Source organism: Notolabrus celidotus, chromosome 6 (assembly GCF_009762535.1).
Source record: "Notolabrus celidotus isolate fNotCel1 chromosome 6, fNotCel1.pri, whole genome shotgun sequence".
Lineage (NCBI taxonomy): Eukaryota > Metazoa > Chordata > Actinopteri > Labriformes > Labridae > Notolabrus > Notolabrus celidotus.
Window position 1 is genome coordinate 32,658,134 of NC_048277.1, and position 18,300 is coordinate 32,676,433.

Consider the following 18,300-nt stretch of genomic DNA (forward strand, 5'->3'; position numbering starts at 1 on the left):
TGGCATGACTGTAAAGGTAGATGTTGCAGCAGGCGATTTGAGGTGCTTAATGACCCAGGAGTTGCATGATTAATGGAAGGGTTTACGTGATATTTCTCTAACTTCGGGGCCGTGCACGAGTAGAAAGCCTGGGCATGTCATCTTTTAAGAACCCCCCCCTGCTCAAGGTCGCCCGAGCCTGGAAGAGAGCCCACAGAGACGACAGGGCTATTAGTGGAGTTTCTTTTCCATCCTAAACCCCTCACACACACACACACACAAAGGTACGCAGTGAGGTGCATACCAAAACACACACACATTCACATGCATACTACAAACACACACATCCCTGCACACATCCACATTTACACCACCAGGGACCACCCCAGCACTGCAGGGTCCTCTGGGATCGCTGTAACCTGCTTTAAGGAAGCAGAACTCATATCCCTTGTTAGGAGCTGAGAGCCAGAGGATGATCGAGTGCAGGTACGATCAGATTGAGCAATACACAGGCCTTCTTTCTCATTTACCATACCACTATAAAATGCCCCATATAACACGAACACATCCTCACGATTGCACTTTACCCCTCACCTCGCTTTGTTTCTTCTTTTACTCGAAACAGAAAGCAAAACTGCAACCTGATCCCCACTCTGGAGTTCTAATCCTCTCTCTTCATGCAGATATCTCCAAAGAATTTTCCAATGAAGTTTTTCAGCCACAATGTTGGAAAAATAGTTTTTTTTACAAATAACAGATTTTTTTCTGAAATTTAAATATTTCTGCTGCTGCAACATCAGAATTATGATGTATTTCTGTGTCATCCTTTATTTTCACATGGCAGCTATTTTCTTCTGATGTTGCACTCGGGATGGGAATGCTGTGATAACATTTTAATATTGCTGTTTCCAAGTTTCCATTTCTCCTTAACATATCAAATCTGAAAAATAGTAATTTCATGGCTTCTAAAATGATCAGCAACAGACATGACAATGATTTGTGAACGTCAGCATAGAGCACTGGACCAGCTTTTAATCAATTAATCAATCTTTATGTATGTAGCACCTTTCATACAAGTCAAAATTAAGCTCAAAATGCTTTACAAAGTGACTGAAAATAAAAGACAAATCATGAGACATGTTAAAAAACAAATAGATTTTGATGTAGAGACTAAAGCACACTAATAGTAATAAAAATATACAGAATTAATGCAACTAAAGGTTAGGGTAAAAACATCAATTAAAGATAGATTAAAGCAATAAAAAATATATATATATTAACAGTTGGAATCATTTAAGAAAAAGATTTAAAGATGAATAAAAGCGCTTAAGACAGAGTTAAAATCATGGTAAAAAGGGGGTTATATTTAAGTGGTTAACATAAAAGTTGAACAACAAACTACATTACCCTACAGTTGATGACTAATAATAGCATTCAACCAATCCCTTATAAACACTGATTTTTGCATGTGTGTGTTGAAACTATCAGCAAATCCCAAGCCAATATTAACTTAAGCTAAAGCTAACTTAGCTAAAACAGTCTTTTTTACCAAGGAAATAGTTGAATGCCTACTTTAGCTGTTGTGAGCTAGCTGTTGTTAGCTAATGATATTACATTATATTTGTAAAATCATCAGTAGAGCTAACTCAAATCAGCTAGCATAAACATCTAACCACCTCCTAGCTACGATGACCTAGCAAGCTAAAATCATTGGCTGTGAATGTATGCTTTCTCTATTGGGTCTGGTTCCAATGTTCCAATGTTACAATGTCATTTAGCAGACACTTTTATCTAAAGCGACGTGCATACGAGAACAAGAACAACACAAGCAAAGATCTAGACAAGAGGAAACAAGATCAGTAAGAGTAACAAAGTGCTTCAAGTCCATTTGGGTGCAGGTACTGCCAAGCAGTGTAAAGGCAATGCACAAAAGTAAAGAAGGATTTTTTTATTTTTTTTTGTAAAATAAGGAACATCTACAATGAAGCAACCAAACAATTTAAGACCTTCCATTATCATCATCAACAATTAACATCACCACAATAATGACCAAAGTACCAAGTGCTGGGTCACTCAAGAGCTGAACACAGATTCCCAGAGTAGAGCAGGACAGAGTGAGTCAACTGTAGCTGGAAGACATGATCTGCCCCTGGGGACAACAGTGGAGAACAGTCTAGCTAAGTGCATAGTGTTTCCTAAAGAGCTGGGTATTTAGCTGTCTTTTGAAAGTAGAGAGGGACTCTGCAGATCGTATGGAGTTGGCCAATTCATTCCACCATTTAGGGGCAACAGAAGAGAAGAGTCCAGCTAGTGATTTTGAGGCACTAACAAACCTTAACGATAGCCAAGAAGTAGTCCAAAGACACCAGCTGTCAAAAAGTTACTGCAAATGATATTTTACAGTGGAATAAAGATCAATTATATGTTGTATTTTCTACCAATCTATTGAGTACAATTGGAATGATTTTTCTGATTTACATGCTTAACACAGTATGGCATTTAAACAGCATATACGCTTCCAACCCTTATCAGTAGCTAAATTGAAAAATGGGTAACACTTTATATTAACTACACACTTTTAAGCATTAGTTAAGCATTAATTAAGTATTAATTAATACTTAACTCATCATCTGTAAAGCATTGTTCATACATTAATACTCATTTGTATATCATGTACAAACACAGTTATAAATGTTTTATGATTGATGAATATGACTCTCTATAATGTGTTAACTAACTCTTTGTTCATACTTTATAAATGATGGATTCACCAATTACAAATGAGCTATTATGGTCATTAGAAACCAGTTATAAACCAATTTACAGATTATGATTCTAACATTTAGCAAGGGTTAGTGAACACCTAATTAAATAGCAAATTATGATTAATTAAGGTAGTCACAAAGGACTTATGAGCTGTTTGTTCATTGTTTTGTGAGCTGATCTAAAGTGAGGACTTTTTATGCTTTACAAAGCATTCATTAATGAGATTTAAGACCAGCAGCACCTTAAAACACAGAAGTCACAAATATTGATTCAACAGAATAAGGAAACAGACACAACACATGTACTTAAACTTGTATTTATTAAAAGGAACCAACCTCTGTATAAAACGGTGTTTATCAAAATAACTCTTCATAATAACTTAAAATACTCTGCAACTGAAAAAGAAAATCTCCCAAACTTAAAGTGCTCACAGTGGAAAAACTCAAATAAAATATTACAAATCAGTTATATAAAAAGACACAGTAACATTTAAAAGCTGGCTGTACAAAAACATTTGTAAACAACAAAATTTTTGTAAAAGACAGTAACATTTTACAAAAAGAAAAAACACTGACACTGGTTACTATGGATGTATAATAAATACAATCCTAATTGTACTTTCTTGATATGTCATGAATGAGTCTACCAAATGCACCATCATGGTGTTTCTTTGCAAGCCATTCATTCCACTCAATCAGCATTAGGTGGTCAGAAAGCAAACGTTCGGTACGATTTCCCCTTAGTCTACAGATACGCGCTTTGTAGGATCTCCAAGCCCTCTCAATGTGTTGGGTGTGGGCACCAGTGCGGGGGTCAACATACCACCTGCTGTGGTTGACAGTGTGATGGTCGTACCCAAGTGCAGGAAGAATGTGATATGCACGCCACTCATCGCTGATGATTGATGATCCTCTCCTCACATGATAGGAAATCAAGGGGACGAGATCTCTTCGAGATCTTTTTTCTACAAGACGTAGAATAGGCCTTATTGATGTTTCACCATGATGACGGCTCACACCTAACATCCCAAAGACCCACTTCTTTCTCTTCCATCCACCAGCCATTCTTCCTCTGCCATACTGGTGCATGAACAAAACAAACAGACACAGATGACTTATATGAACAATAACTTGATTTATGTAATATAAATACTGTATATAAGTTATAAATAACTATGTTATTGAACACACCTTTCTTTTATGTCTGAAATGGCTCTCATCTATCACAACAAACTCCCTTGTTCCACCAATGCGTTGGCCTGTACGCCTTCTCATCCTTTTAAGTGCTGTGACACAGACCTTCCTGATTTTTTTGGTCATTTTAGTCAGAGTTGCTGAACTGGCAGCAATGCTGTCTTCCATCATGTCAATCTGACGTAATCGTAAACCCTGAGAAAACCTTGAGAGAGGTAAATACAAAATAAGTAATGTATATGTCTCCAAAATCATTGACAAAACATTACCTAAATTATTTTGCATATTGAATGTACATTTGGCAATGAGCCTTTATAACATGCTCGTGTTTAAGGTACTATTGTAACTTGCTTACCTGTACATGAAGTGCAGCCAGTTGCTGAAGGAAACCTTTGAACCACTGAAAAAAGACTTGTGCCTGACAGAGATTTGTTTTGCCCTTCCAAAATGAGCTGCTCCACGACAAACCCTATATACATACATTAAAAAGGAAAATTTGAAATAAAAAATATATATATATAATAATAATAATAATAATAATAATTATTATTATTATTATTATAACAATACTACTACTACTACTACTACTACTACTACTACTACTAATAATAATAATAATAATAATAACAAAAATAACAATAATAACAATAACAATAATAAAAAAGACAAGCAAAATTCCTTCATTGAGTTAAGTTGCTTCACTCATTTAACGAATTACTTGATTAACTATACATTTCTTACCATGCATATTGATCTTTACTGTTGGTCCTTTTCCTCAATTCCATATGCCGTTTGCATATTCTGCATTTGATCCTTTGTTTTAAGAGTTTCCTCTTCTGGAGCCACTTTATTAGCTTTAATGGTTTTCCTTTGCAAATGAATTGCCTGAGTTTGCTGAATTTGCTCATTGTGGAGAAGAAGAGCTTGGTCCTAGAAGAGTCCTGCTTTCAGGACGTCACCAACAAGTTTTCCCGCGTTGGACACGTCATCAACGTGAGACGATAACTTATTCTGTCAGTGGATCGCGGCGCATGATGGAAACTTCTCAACAAAGCCGAAAAAGTGTGCGGACACGGGCAAAAAAGAATGCCACATTGGAGGAGGACACAAGGAAGGAGATGCCTGTCTGTTCCACCAGCGGTGAGTAATTATTTGCACATATGGATCAGTGTTACCCTAGGTTTACAGCCTTGGGAGTGCGGCTGCGGTGCGGGGTAGGTGGGTAGATGTGTGGGGAGGCATTGTGGTGATGGGCTACTCGCCAGTGGCGGAGCCAGGGGTGGCCAGGGGTGGCCATGGCCACCTCTGAAAACGGATTGACCACCCTGAAATTCTTAAACATGATTGGCTATTTGCCATGTCAGAGGCACTACTTATATTCAAATCAGCTATTGTGTTTCAGCAAGCTGCAGAGACAGTAGTTTCTGTGAATTTGAATATTATTTTTGGTGATGCTTTGACTTTAGACAATCATCTTAATTTTGAGTCCTTAAAGAGTTCAGCAGATTTAAAGTCCAAACTGTATGGCTCAGCCACTGCTACTCGCGGGAGCAAAAAAAAATAGTATTTCCTTGCGTTTCTTGTGGTGGTTGCAACATTATTTTTCCCGACTCTCTGTCCACTATATGGAGTGAGCTCATCTCTCTGTCTGTGCACGCACGTGTGTGTCTGTGTGCATCGAGGCGGAACTCTGCCGTGCGCGATAAAGAGAGCAGAGGAGAATTGTGAACCCGTGAACATGTGAAGACCTTTCCTCTACAGCCTATTGTGTAGACTGAAGTGAGATCCCATCATATGTTAATAAGATCAATAACATAAGGCTATTTAGTCTGTTGAATAAAAGAACAAGGTATAGCCCTGATCTACAAGAGAAGTAACCTTTAATTAATTACTTTTGCTGTGATCTGGCGCTATTTAGAAAATAAAATTATCTTGACTTCAAGGGGGGCGGATGCCACTATTGTTATGAAAAGTGGCAAAACAAAAACGTCTTTTGATAGTAAATCAGATAATGGAACAATATAAATTCATTCAATAATGAAGAATTTGTTTTTTTCTTAGTTTCATCCATGGCCCCCACTGCACAGCTTGCCGTTGAGAGGCGAACCTCTGAGCTTGACGTGTGCAGGATGAGGATTGAGTGGCAACAAGAAAAAATCAACGAACTGACCAAAGAGAGGGACTATTTGAAAGAACAGCTGGCATCATGTAAGTCTTATGTCTTCCATCACACTGTATGTAATATGAATTATAGTACAGTTGGGCCTTATTATTGGAGTTTATCTCTGGGATGCAAACATGCTTTCCCTTGTCCATGTGCTTCCAGCCATATTTTTTTTTATCTTTTGTCCTTTTAACAGCTCTCAGAAAAGATTATCCAGGTTCCACCCAGCCAGGTCGTGTGTCAGATACACTGAGTGATAGCTCGGTGGAATCTCCCACAGATTCCACGTCTGACTCATCCCAAAGGTCCTCATCAGACAGTGACGAAAAGAAGAAGAGGAGGAATAAGAAGGGCATTGAGAAAAAGTACAGGAGGAAGTCAAAAGGGAAAAAGGAACCGAAGGCCTTCCAGAGAGGTAAAATGATACTTTTAGGGTTCTCACTGAGAACTTCTCACACTGAGTCCTTGGTTTGCTCCTGCTTAGCTCTGCTGTTCATTTGCTGATTTCCTTGCTGGTTCATATGTCATGACATGACATTGCTTGCGTTACTCTTCCTAGCCCTAATTGTGCAGTTGTACCATGGTAAATCGTATTTTCGTATGGTATTCATCTTGTTTTATATTTCTTTTGAAAAAAATGTATTCTGTCATATTAAATGAATAAATATATTTTCTAGAAATGTTTTATCAACTGAAAACTAAAAACTACATTGTTTTTCAATGCTAAGAATGAGCTCCTTATGTTAATGAATCTATAAACAATTTATATTTTGCTGGAGATAACAAATTCTTTTTTCTTTGAATTGAAGCCCAAACACCGGACCAGGTGGTGGCCCGGTACAAAAAGATCCTGAAGCAGTTCAGTCGAGGAGGAACCATGTCGAACGCTTTTAAGCGTGTTGGTGTGGACAGAAACACAGTGGTCACCAATGCTCCAATTGCAGAGCTGTACATTGCTGCACCTGGCAGGTACAAGGAACTCATGAAAGACTTCAACATTCAAGTCAAACTCAGTGTGTTTGCCAGACAGTGTGCAGCTGCAATTGAGGAGGATCCAGCAATATGTCAAACAGTTAAAGCGTATAAGGCTTCCACAAAGCTGCTGCCCCTTCGCAAAAAAAATTAGTGAGCTTTGTTGCTGGGGTAGGTTGGGGTAGGATTTTCCATGTTATTATTGTTCAGTTTTGCAGCTGCATTTAATCTTGTTTACAAATGTTTTTGTACAGCCAGCTTTTAAATGTTACTGTGTCTTTTTTATATAACTGATTTGTAATATTTTATTTGAGTTTTTCCACTGTGAGCACTTTAAGTTTGAGAGATTTTCTTTTTCAGTTGCAGAGTATTTTAAGTTATTATGAAGAGTTATTTTGATAAACACCGTTTTATACAGAGGTTGGTTCCTTTTAATAAATACAAGTTTAAGTACATGTGTTGTGTCTGTTTCCTTATTCTGTTGAATCAATATCTGTGACTTCTGTGTTTTAAGGTGCTGCTGGTCTTAAATCTCATTAATGAATGCTTTGTAAAGCATAAAAAGTCCTCACTTTAGATCAGCTCACAAAACAATGAACAAACAGCTTATAAGTCCTTTGTGACTACCTTAATTAATCATAATTTGCTATTTAATTAGGTGTTCACTAACCCTTACTACATGTTAGAATCATAATCTGTAAATTGGTTTATAACTGGTTTCTAATGACCATAATAGCTCATTTGTAATTGGTGAATCCATCATTTATAAAGTATGAACAAAGAGTTAGTTAACACATTATAGAGAGTCATATTCATCAATCATAAAACATTTATAACTGTGTTTGTACATGATATACAAATGAGTATTAATGTATGAACAATGCTTTACAGATGATGAGTTAAGTATTAATTAATACTTAATTAATGCTTAACTAATGCTTAAAAGTGTGTAGTTAATATAAAGTGTTACCGAAAAATGGCATTTTAATACAGTTGACAGTTTGTTCTACATCAGAGTTCATGTTGTGTTTCTGAGAACTCTAGTTATGGTACAAAAACTTTTTTCTTTTTTTTTTTACTTTGTTAACTTATTTTAATAAACAAGATGATTTCTTCAAGAAGCATCAAAATCAATCTCAGCTCCAATCTTCCACCTCCTTTTTTGTGTTTGAACTGCAATTTGGTGTTCTTGCTAATGGATATTGTCCAACTGTTAATCATAGCTCCATTATCTGTCTCAAGCATCACAGTTGTGAAAACAGGATGTTTGTCTGGGAATTATGTTTTGAATACTGTTTTTCTTTCATAAAGGAGGTTTTGATCAGGTGCTTAGATAACTTGAAAACTTCTTCTTAATCACTTTAAGTGAAAAAGTTAGACGACACCTTTTATCAAGCTCCGTAAATGAGACTGATCCGAGCAACTTTTTGTAAAACCATTAGTAGATGAAAGCAAAATAATCACAGTGATTTGCATTTCACCCTCCCCCAAGCAAACTTCTGTATATATTTTGTCAGCTTTCTTGTCTTTCAGGTCTCTCAGGGGACTGAGCAGTTTAACACCTTTCCTGAAACCACTGAAGCAGTTACAGCGATGGTGCAGGGAGAGTGATTATGAATGCAAATTCCCAATAAATGCCTGGTAGGGTTTTTGAAAGGTTCTCCATAGGAACAAGAAAAAAAACAAAAATAAGTCCTAGTGTAACAAGATTACACTTTAGAGCAGTAAGATATGAAAAATTCATGACTTGTTCAAGCAAACAAAAATAACCCAAGAGTGTGAGCCCGTGGGGTTTTGCTCTATGAGGAAATGCAGATATGAGGGGCTGTTACGGCGACTCGTACTGTACATTTCAGGCGTTAGTTTATGGAATTAGTTTATGCGGGTAAATAAATAGAATATCAGTTGAAAAGTGTGCATTAAATTAATTTGAGATGCACGTGAAAAAGTGTGGCCTCCTGTTCTTCAAAGGGTAACACCAGCCTAACTTATAATGCATCTATTCGTTTCTTGTGTACATTTTCTTGCAGAATGTAAAATGTTTGTCTTTCTGATTGACATGAAATCAGTTGTATCTCATCTAAGAAGTTTAAAACTGTTTCTATAAAAGTGTGATCATGAAGAAGATGAATAATTTGACTTGGTAATCCATGCATTAAGTGTGTGTGGTTTGTGTGTGCAGGCATGTGTAGAAATACGTCTGACCTTTGGCATAACGGCGGGTATGAAGATAATGATTCTCAGCAGGGAGCCCTGCGTGTTCATCAAGACTTCCTCTCACTTTGCTATGGATGGTAATCACAACTCCGCTCAAATGGAAATTACCTAGAATGAGGCAGTGAACTGTGCTGAGCTGATATAATTGACAAGTTGAACTCTGGAGGGAGCAAAAGTTAAGTAAACTAAGTGTCCCTAACAACATGAACTGCTGTCAAAAACAGTGCATCCTCCCCCAGTCCACCGAGGAGTTTTATTTTAGCTTGCAGGGCAAAGTCTCCACTTTCATCCTAGCTCCTGCTGTTGCCATGCAACTATTGAAGGCTTTTCTGACATTGAATGCTCTTAAAATGTCTCAAAGTTTCAGTGTGAGGTAGAAAATGCTGTCATTACATTTTCTATTGTTTCAAAAACCGAGATAAAGGAAAGCCATGGTTAAATAAAATCCAGCTGAATCAACAGGGAGCCAGACACAGTTACATATTTATCATTAGAGCAACATTCATGTTTGTGTTTTCAACATTTGGTCATTTCAGATGAATAAAAAGTCACGTCTGTGTTTCACACATCCTTTAGTTTTGGATTTCCAGCGAGTCTACATTCAGTCAGAATGTAGACTCACGGGCAATCCAATTATGGTTAAAGCCTTTTTGCATAATGATTGTAAGAATAAGTTCCCTGGAACAAGTGTCCCTATCTACGAATGACCCTACCATACCTCATCTGAGAAGTTCAGACATCTGGTTGGAGCTCTGAGTGCTCCTAAAAGTCATCAAGAGCTATATAAGAAATTGAATTGCACCCCTTGTGCATGGGCTGTGGCCCTCGTTGTGGCATTTGCTGGTTCTCCCAGCCCTGAATATTTGCTGCATGTCTTCCCCTACTCTCTACTCCTTGCATTTCCTGTCTCTCTTCAGCTGTCCTACCATTAAAGGCAAAAATGCCCAAAAATATAACTTAAAAAAAAAAACAGGATGCCATAGAAGCTTCACAAAATAGAGGCCGAAACATTTGGAGCTCCCCCTACTGACTGGCTGAAGTGGAGGTCGTAAAGCCTGTCTAACAGATGAGAAACAATTCCAAAAATATAAGTAAATATGAACCAAATAACCTTTTCTTAAATATAATTTCTGTCATTTAATTGGTTATCTTTGGCATTCTTTTTCAATTCTTCTTCAATTCTTCTTCTTCTTCTTCTTCAATTCTTCTTCTTCTTCTTCTTCTTCTTCTTCTTCTTCTTCTTCTTCTTCTTCTTCTTCTTCTTCTTCTTCTTCTTCTTCTTCTTCTTCTTCTTCTTCTTCTTCTTCTTCTTCTTCTTCTTCTTCTTCTTCTTCTTCTTCTTCTTCTTCTTCTTCTTCTTCTTCTTCTAATTATTATTATTATTATTATTATTATTTTCCTTCTTTTTCTTCTTCTAATTCTAATTCTTCTTCTTTTTCTTCTTCTTCTTCTTTTTCTTCTTCTTCTTCTTCTTCTTCTAATTCTAATTCTTCTTCTTCTTCTTCTTTTCCTTTTTCTTCGTTTTCTTCTTCTTCTTCTTATTATTCTTCTTCTTCTTCTTCCTCGTATTCTTCTTCTTCTTCTTCCTCCTCGTATTCTTCTTCTTCTTCCTCGTATTCTTCTTCTTCTTACTCGTATTCTTCTTCTTACTCGTATTCTTCTTCTTCTTCTTCTTACTCGTATTCTTATTCTTGTTATTGTTTATTGATTCACAAAAAATACAAATAAAAGGCAATTAATGGCCTATAATTGCCTTAAAAAATCACACCCCATAAAAACTATACCAAACATTCAAAATATCATGTGAATATCAGACTTTGTGTGCAATGTGCAAAAATGTAATTAAGCAAGAAAAAGAGGGAACAAGTGTAAAATTAAAAGAAGCATGATACTTTACCTTGGTGCTATTTAAATGAACAAATAAATAAATAAAATTGAAGATGAATCTGGAAAAAGGAAAAATTGGGACTTTAAACCAGACTTTTTTGTCAATCAGTCCATCAGTATTTCAGTATTTGCTTTAAAAGACTTGGGGGACTCAGATGTGTGGGAGGCTACTATTAGAGAACACAAGCAGGAATCCATGAGACACCGGACACCTGTCAATTTAATGAGTGTCTGCCTCTTATTAAAAGGAACTGACCCACTGTTCCTAAAATACTTGTCTCTAAGTTATAATTAGATCGCTCACTGGCCGTGTAACCTTTTACTAACTAAAGCAGACAATTAGGACTGCAGGACATGTCACTGGCATTAACATAATCCTGAATTACCCTAAAATACTCTAAATTTCCCTCAGAGTTGGCTCCATGTGAAATAGACAATGAAACCACTGTGCACTCCTCCTGAGCTTTCTCCCCACCTCAAAGGCCAGGAGCTGAGCGAAATGCTCAGTGGTTTATGAAGAGATCTGGATGTCAGAGGTGGTCCGGTTTGTACTCCACCTTCTCACAGTCTGATCGGACACATTTCCAAAAAGAGAGACGAGGTGAGAGAGGGCGATTGCTCGGCGAAGCACGGTGGACTGGGAGGGAAGGAGAGCTCTGTGGAGTCAAGAGAGGCTACTTCTCACCTGTTACTCTGCTCTCTTAACGGAGCTGAACTAAATGCTCACACTTGCTCTCATCGGTTGTTTCAACCAGACTGAGAATTTAAAGTGCTAATTGGCTTTAAAGAAGTCTTAATAGTGACTCTATGTGTTACTTCTTGTAGCTGTAGGGCGTCTGTTTTGAAGGAAGTATCCTCATTAAACAGATTCAGCATATAAATGCAGGATCTGTGACACAGAGCAAGTGACAGCTGTCTTTGAGTCCCGTGCCTTGTCTCCTCTGGCTCCAACAGCTCTCTCAACCGCCTCCAACTTGGCCACATATGACATCGGTAGCTCGTCGTACTGAATACAGTGATTCCTGTGTGTGATTCAAAAAGTTCTACCTAGCTGACTCTGAGCAGTCTCGTTCACTTGTACGTCTTGGGGACATCAGATGTACGCCACTGTGAAATCATTAGCACAAACGTGAAGTGTTGGTCTCGTGGTCTTATATCATTGAGTGTGTGTTCAGATAAAAATGTAATGTAATTTTTAATATATTTCTAATTTTCCATTTCTTTTCTGTTTTATCATATTTGTCATTTTAATTGTGTTCTTTTATGCCTGTCTGAATGTCTCCAAGGCTTTTAATGTTTTAATGTAAAGCACATTGAGTTGCCCTCGTGTATGAAATGCGCTATACAAATATAGCTGCCTTGCCTTGCCTTGCCTTCAGAGGATCCTAATGTTGAAATTTGGTGGTAACTGTCCTCATGTGTCTGGTTTCTCACTATTTAAAATCTGTTAAGATCTAAAAGTAGTCTTGTGAAAGCAGCCTTATATCAGGAGTGTGAATGAGGTGAATGGCATGTAGGGTCAAGGCCTTTGAGAGCTCAGAAAAGCAGAAAGGAGCTTTGTGAGTGTGGTCCATTTACCACTTCGGCACTACAGTTACAACTGCAACTTGTTCAGCTTCTTGCTGCCGTAAAAGAGTCACGACTACCACACTGAGAAAGTCTATCACCACCATAAACACAAGCAAAAATAAGAGGAATGTATATCCAAACACAATTTGTAAAAATGAATCAACACCTTTTTCTGTTACAGGCTGAATGACTGTAAGTGACCTCTGAACGGCTCCCTAATAAAAAAGCTCTCAGACCTAATGTTTAAGAGTGTTAATGCCAGAGTCTTAACAAAATCGCATGAAAGTGGAGTACATCTCCATGTTGGCTTTTAGTCTGTGAAAGAATTTTATAGTAGTGCTTTATTTTTTTTCTTGAAGACTAATGGCTTCAGGTCAAAATATGTCTCTCTTTTCTTTCTACAGCACAAACATGGCAGAACCTGTCGTCATGTTTTAGCAACTCTTGTTTTTAGAGTGAAACAAGGAGCTTTAACGAAAGTTCAAAAGATCACACTGGTATTTAATCTTTGTAAATTTTCCAAGGTTGCTTGTTTACATGCTCCTCACTGCACGTTACATTAAAAGCATGAGATACGATTATAGCATGATGGCAGACAAAGCAACAGAAACCTACACTATGTGCAGACATCTTCCCTGGTCCTCATTCTTCAACTTCAGATGTTTTGCTTAAGACCGTAATGTGTTGCAGTCCCAGTTTTGCACTACTCCCATGATGCAAACATCATCCTAGGGCTGGGCGATATGGCCTAGGAATACAATCCCTGATTTTTTTACAAAAAACTCAATTCACTATTTTAATCGATTTTGTGTTTTCTCTTGAAAATAGTAATAAAAGCAGTATAACTTTCAGCTAGATCTCAACTTAAAGAGACTGAATTTTCCATCTCATGAAACCAATAATTTCTTTGACTGTGACATTAAGCACCGTGAACCAAAACTACTCCAAAAAAGTAAAAATAAAAGTACCTCCTCTGGAAAAAAATGTGTCTTTTCTAGAATTAACCTCCTTTGAAGACTAAATTATTTACGCTATTGCTGAAAAAAATCAATTTCCCCAATGGGATAGACATAGTGCAAATATATCTTTCATCAAACTTCACATTTTTGCAGATAAATAAAAAGTGTCTCCTTTCTCCCTCAAGATATATACAAATAAAGTAAACTGCATCACATGTAAGCAGAGGTATAGGACATAAGGTGTGTGGTTTTTATCTGCAGTTTCAACATTATTTTTTCTTTAAATATTTATAAATATACAGAAGAGTAGGTTCCGGAGAAAATCTAGATTTTCTTTTATTAAAATCGCCTGAAACCAAAAATGAGAATTAACCAATTAAATCGATTTATCTTACAGCCCTACATCATCCCCTCACCTATTTACCTCCCCTTCCCTCAGAAATCTTAGTGGCAGGACATATTCTGAAATAAGATGGGGTGCAAACCTTAGGACGTTTCCCATACAGAACATACTTGAAATTTCAGGAAGTTTCAGGGTTTACTTTGAAGTGTGAATAGAGCCTTTAATTCTTTATGACCTGTTAGAAACCTTGATATATTTTATCTCCTGCTGTTTTTAGTTAGCCTGTGCACATGTTCTAAAAGTGGAGCAGTCTTGCTTTTCTACTTCTACTATTCCTTCTGATAATAACCTTTGTATTTGCTTTAGGAGATTTATCAGGCACTAGAGAAAAATTGTCGAAATATATTCAAACTGCTTGACTTCATATGTATCCAGAAGGCAGGAAGGATTAAATGCAAAACTCTCCACCAACAGAGCTAACCAAGTGACCCGGCATGTTGATATTTTTACAAGTTACTTGTACCCAAAGAGCTACCTCAGCCTCTCACAGCCAGAAAAGTCCCTCTCTGCAGTCTTCCTTATTATATTAATGACTGCAAGAATCATGCATTGCATGCATCTCCTCACTGTGGCCTTATTCAGCCATGCTGGAGGCATATCCTGTTAATTTTAATGCACACCAGCAACCAAACCGCAGCTCAATCTACTCAGGAGAAAATTACAAAGCCCAATCAATACAAATGTGTCCTACAAAGTTAAATACCAGCTCGTCTGATAAACAGCCACTTCTCCCTGTCATACAGCACCGAGGCAATCTGGCTCTACAAATTGCTTTAGAGGGACAAGCAGGAGGGAGTAAGGCTTTGTGGGAGGAAAATTAGGAATATTGGTTCCCCCCCTACTTTTTGAAAATGAAGTACTGAAGAGTTCTCCTGTCTGACTCACACTCTGCTAATGTTGCTCATCCACCCCATGTTGTTGCGGTCATTCAGGCTTCTTAGGTGACTCAGTTCCTCTTCTTTTGTTGCTGCCAGTGCCACTTATTTTTGATCAATGCCACAGATGGAAACTGAACATTGACTGCACAGCAGCAGCAGCAGCAGCAGCAGCAGCAGACCTGACTGCCTTGATGTCAACCGTTTGTTTACGGACTTCCATCCTGAAACCTTGAAAATTGTTGTCACCAGGGCTGCCCATTGTTGTTGTTGTTGTTGTTGTTGTGGTTTCCAGTATGGCAACCGCTACCTATATGCTTCAAATCTCTGCTCCAGAAACCAGTGGTTGATGTTACTGAGACTGTGCCCATGTTCCGGCTCCTTGCTCTCTCGTCCGTCAACATCCACCAGCTGTGTTTTCAGAACGTAGCACGGAGCAGGACCGCCGGACAGCTGGAGTCATGTGACTGAGGTTTTCCTGCAGTAATTACTGAATCAAGGATTCTCCTCCTCCTCTCCTCATCCATGTTGTCTTTCTGGTCCTCTGAAAACCTCTGACCTGTTGACTCCAGGCCTGGCTCCGCTCATCATGACGGTTTGTTGTTGTAGTTAAGTGAAATATGATCTGGTGATAACACAGAGTTTTATTCTGAAAATTAACCGGATGTTTTCATTTTGTTTTGGTGCCTGACTTCCTGTCCCACTCCATCTGCTCTGCTGAGAATGATGCGTCATGCTCCGGCATCCGGCAAAAATAGAAGTCTTGCATAGCTGATCCGGAGGGCTCCAAAGTGCCGGATCAGAGATGGAGCCAGTGGAAGTTAACGCATTGACTAAAATAGAAACCTGTCAGACCTGGTGGCATGACGGATCAGAGACAGACTGGACACAGATCTGGTGGAATCCAGCCGTATGAGTCCAACTAGTGGAATTGCCTCCACTTGACCATTTGAAAGAACGCAGGTTAATTGGCTTCGTTTTCTAGACCTGTGGACTAACTCTACTTGTACTGTACCGGTAAGAACAAGTTATGTTGGGTGTACTTCTAAATGACATCTTTAAATATTGGACTGAGATTTTAGAATTACTATCCTGGATTTTTACTGGATGAGAAATCAGGATTTTTTGGGAGCAACTCACCTTTTCTGCAACCCCTTGATGATAGAGAGATAGAAAGAGTGTCTCTTTTGTTTTTAGTCAGTTGAGGTTGAAATAACCCCTTTTAGAGAAGGGGTCATTTGGCCAAACCCTGGGTGTAGGAAGCAGATTATTGATGAGTTCTTCATGTTTTGCCTGTGGTCCACTTCCGTCCATAGAGAGCAGGTTTTAGCAGCTAATCAGAGGGACTCCTTCTACAATAAGTTGTGTTTTAATCAGGTGGTTGAATGATAAGTGCCTTTTGGGATCAGATCAAATCTAGATGACGTGGGATCAGGTGAGACCAGTACAGCCCAACTGTGAGGGTTATTGTTGATTGCACAGAGTTCAGATGCCCAGAGGCAATTACCCTCCACTCGGAAACGTTCCCCTCTTACAAGAGCTGAACCACCTTCAAAGCTTTAATTAGAGTCACACCCTGAGGTGCAATTACCCCTGCATCCAAATTATACAACTGCTGCATGTCAGACACAGAGATGACAAAGCCAACAGGGAACCTTGAGACACTGGAGGGGTTTGGATTGTAGTGGGCAACGGCTTCTCTGTTAAGAAGTTGATCCGACCAACTTTCACGCACCTGAGAGAAGACAGAGGAAACAAGTGAACTCTTTGTTCTGTCTGAATTTAAAAATTGATAGATATTGTTTTAGTGACCACAAATTGGCAGACCAAGTATCCATGAATGGTGGCGACTGTTCTGAGTTACAATTAATTGTTGTGGCACAGTAGAGCCAAAAGGTCCTGTCCTCATATGAGGACGCAGGGTCTAAGGAGGCTACAACAGATGATCCGTCTTGGTAACTGTAGTTCAACCTCTAAGCAGCCTCAGATCTGAATTATTCTGTAGGAAAAGGATAAGCTTCTCAACATGCTTTTGTTCTGAGTCCTGTGAGAATAGATTGGCTGGGCCGTGCTGTTCTTTCATAACACTGAGATGAGTTTCTTGTTGATGTGTGAGGGATTGTGGTTGTGCAGGGATGTGTGACAGAATGATATTTAATATAAGACGTATTTATTTTTGACCCCTTTTCTCTTTTTAAAAAATAAACATTGATATAAAAGCAAATCATTCAGCAAAAGAATAATAGTGTATCTATTCACTGCTTTCAATTCTTTATTAGAGCACCCCTTGGCATTCTTCTCTTCAACCCACACCCACCTCCTCACAAATAGCTCTTAGAGTTCTCCCTCGATAAACCTGGACTCCTCACACAGATGAAGGCAGAGGGTAAACGAAGAGGCTGAGCAGAACAAAAACTTGGCTCTGGAGTTTTTTGTATTTCTGAAAAGTGTCAGTATTGAGTAAAAAATGGTTTCAAAGCAAAGAAGTTTTCTCACAGAATCAAACGCCTTCAGCGAAAAATGAAACTTTATCTCCTGACTTTGGGCTTTTTTTGTGTTAATTCCTAAGGGGGGCAGAAAGAAGGAGCTGAGGGGTTTTATTTGCACCAGGGGCCAAGACTGTGAAAGCATCAATAAGTGTCCGGGCAGTGAAGCCCTCCTGGCTGTGAGATTGGCTCTATTGATTAGTTTCTCAGAAGATAACATCCTCACTTGTGGACCTGTCTCTTTAAAAATCCTGAAAATGAGATGGTGAGGCCTCCCGGTTTCTTATTTTCTCTCTCCTGTTGGGGAGGTGCGTGTGGAGAAAAGAAAATATTCATGTCACGTGTCGGTGAAGTTAAATGTTTAATTTGTGAAGGAAGTAAAAAAAAGAGCTCTACAAATCTCAGGCTTTTGAAGCTGGTCAGTGTGTTCCAGACCGTAGTGGGCGAGTGTCTTAACCGAGGTGAAATGCACTGCCGGGTATTGATCTGAGACCATGTGATTCAACTTCTCCCCCTGCGGACTCTGCTCCCTCATCGTCTGTATCCACTCGCATCGATTGGCTGGCGCAGGCAGGCTGGATCTACACAACAACGTGGTCAAACAGATGTCTGCTGCAGAGAAACGTCCCCACTTAGCCTTTAACCCTCATTGTTAGCCCTTTGAGTTTGATGTCAGATGTTGGTGCTTTTCAGCAGGTATCTCCTGATGCAGACACAAGCTGTAATTTATCAAACGCTGTTTTGCAAGTGTTGCTGTACTCAATAAAATTGCTCTGAGACTTTAATATAGCTCTGAAAGAATATACAAGCAATGAATATTGTGTAATAAC

At 38.5% G+C, this 18,300-nt stretch overlaps 2 protein-coding genes across 2 annotated transcripts; one reads left to right on the forward strand and one right to left on the reverse strand.

The window, feature by feature from the left end:
- Nucleotides 1–3,233: 3,233 nt before the first annotated feature.
- LOC117814615 lies at nt 3,234–5,177 on the reverse strand. The gene is made up of 4 exons (XM_034686064.1): nt 4,680–5,177; nt 4,294–4,407; nt 3,936–4,143; nt 3,234–3,824 (listed from the first exon to the last, which is right to left on the reverse strand). The coding sequence occupies exons 1-4, from the start codon at nt 4,844–4,846 to the stop codon at nt 3,354–3,356; spliced, it is 960 nt and encodes a 319-aa protein (XP_034541955.1). The 5' UTR covers nt 4,847–5,177; the 3' UTR covers nt 3,234–3,353.
- LOC117814617 (coiled-coil domain-containing protein 106-like) lies at nt 4,826–7,367 on the forward strand. The gene is made up of 4 exons (XM_034686065.1): nt 4,826–5,078; nt 6,000–6,146; nt 6,299–6,517; nt 6,912–7,367. Exons 1-4 carry the CDS (start codon nt 4,970–4,972, stop codon nt 7,226–7,228), a joined length of 792 nt encoding a protein of 263 aa, XP_034541956.1. The 5' UTR covers nt 4,826–4,969; the 3' UTR covers nt 7,229–7,367.
- The last annotated feature ends 10,933 nt before the right edge of the window (nt 7,368–18,300 follow it).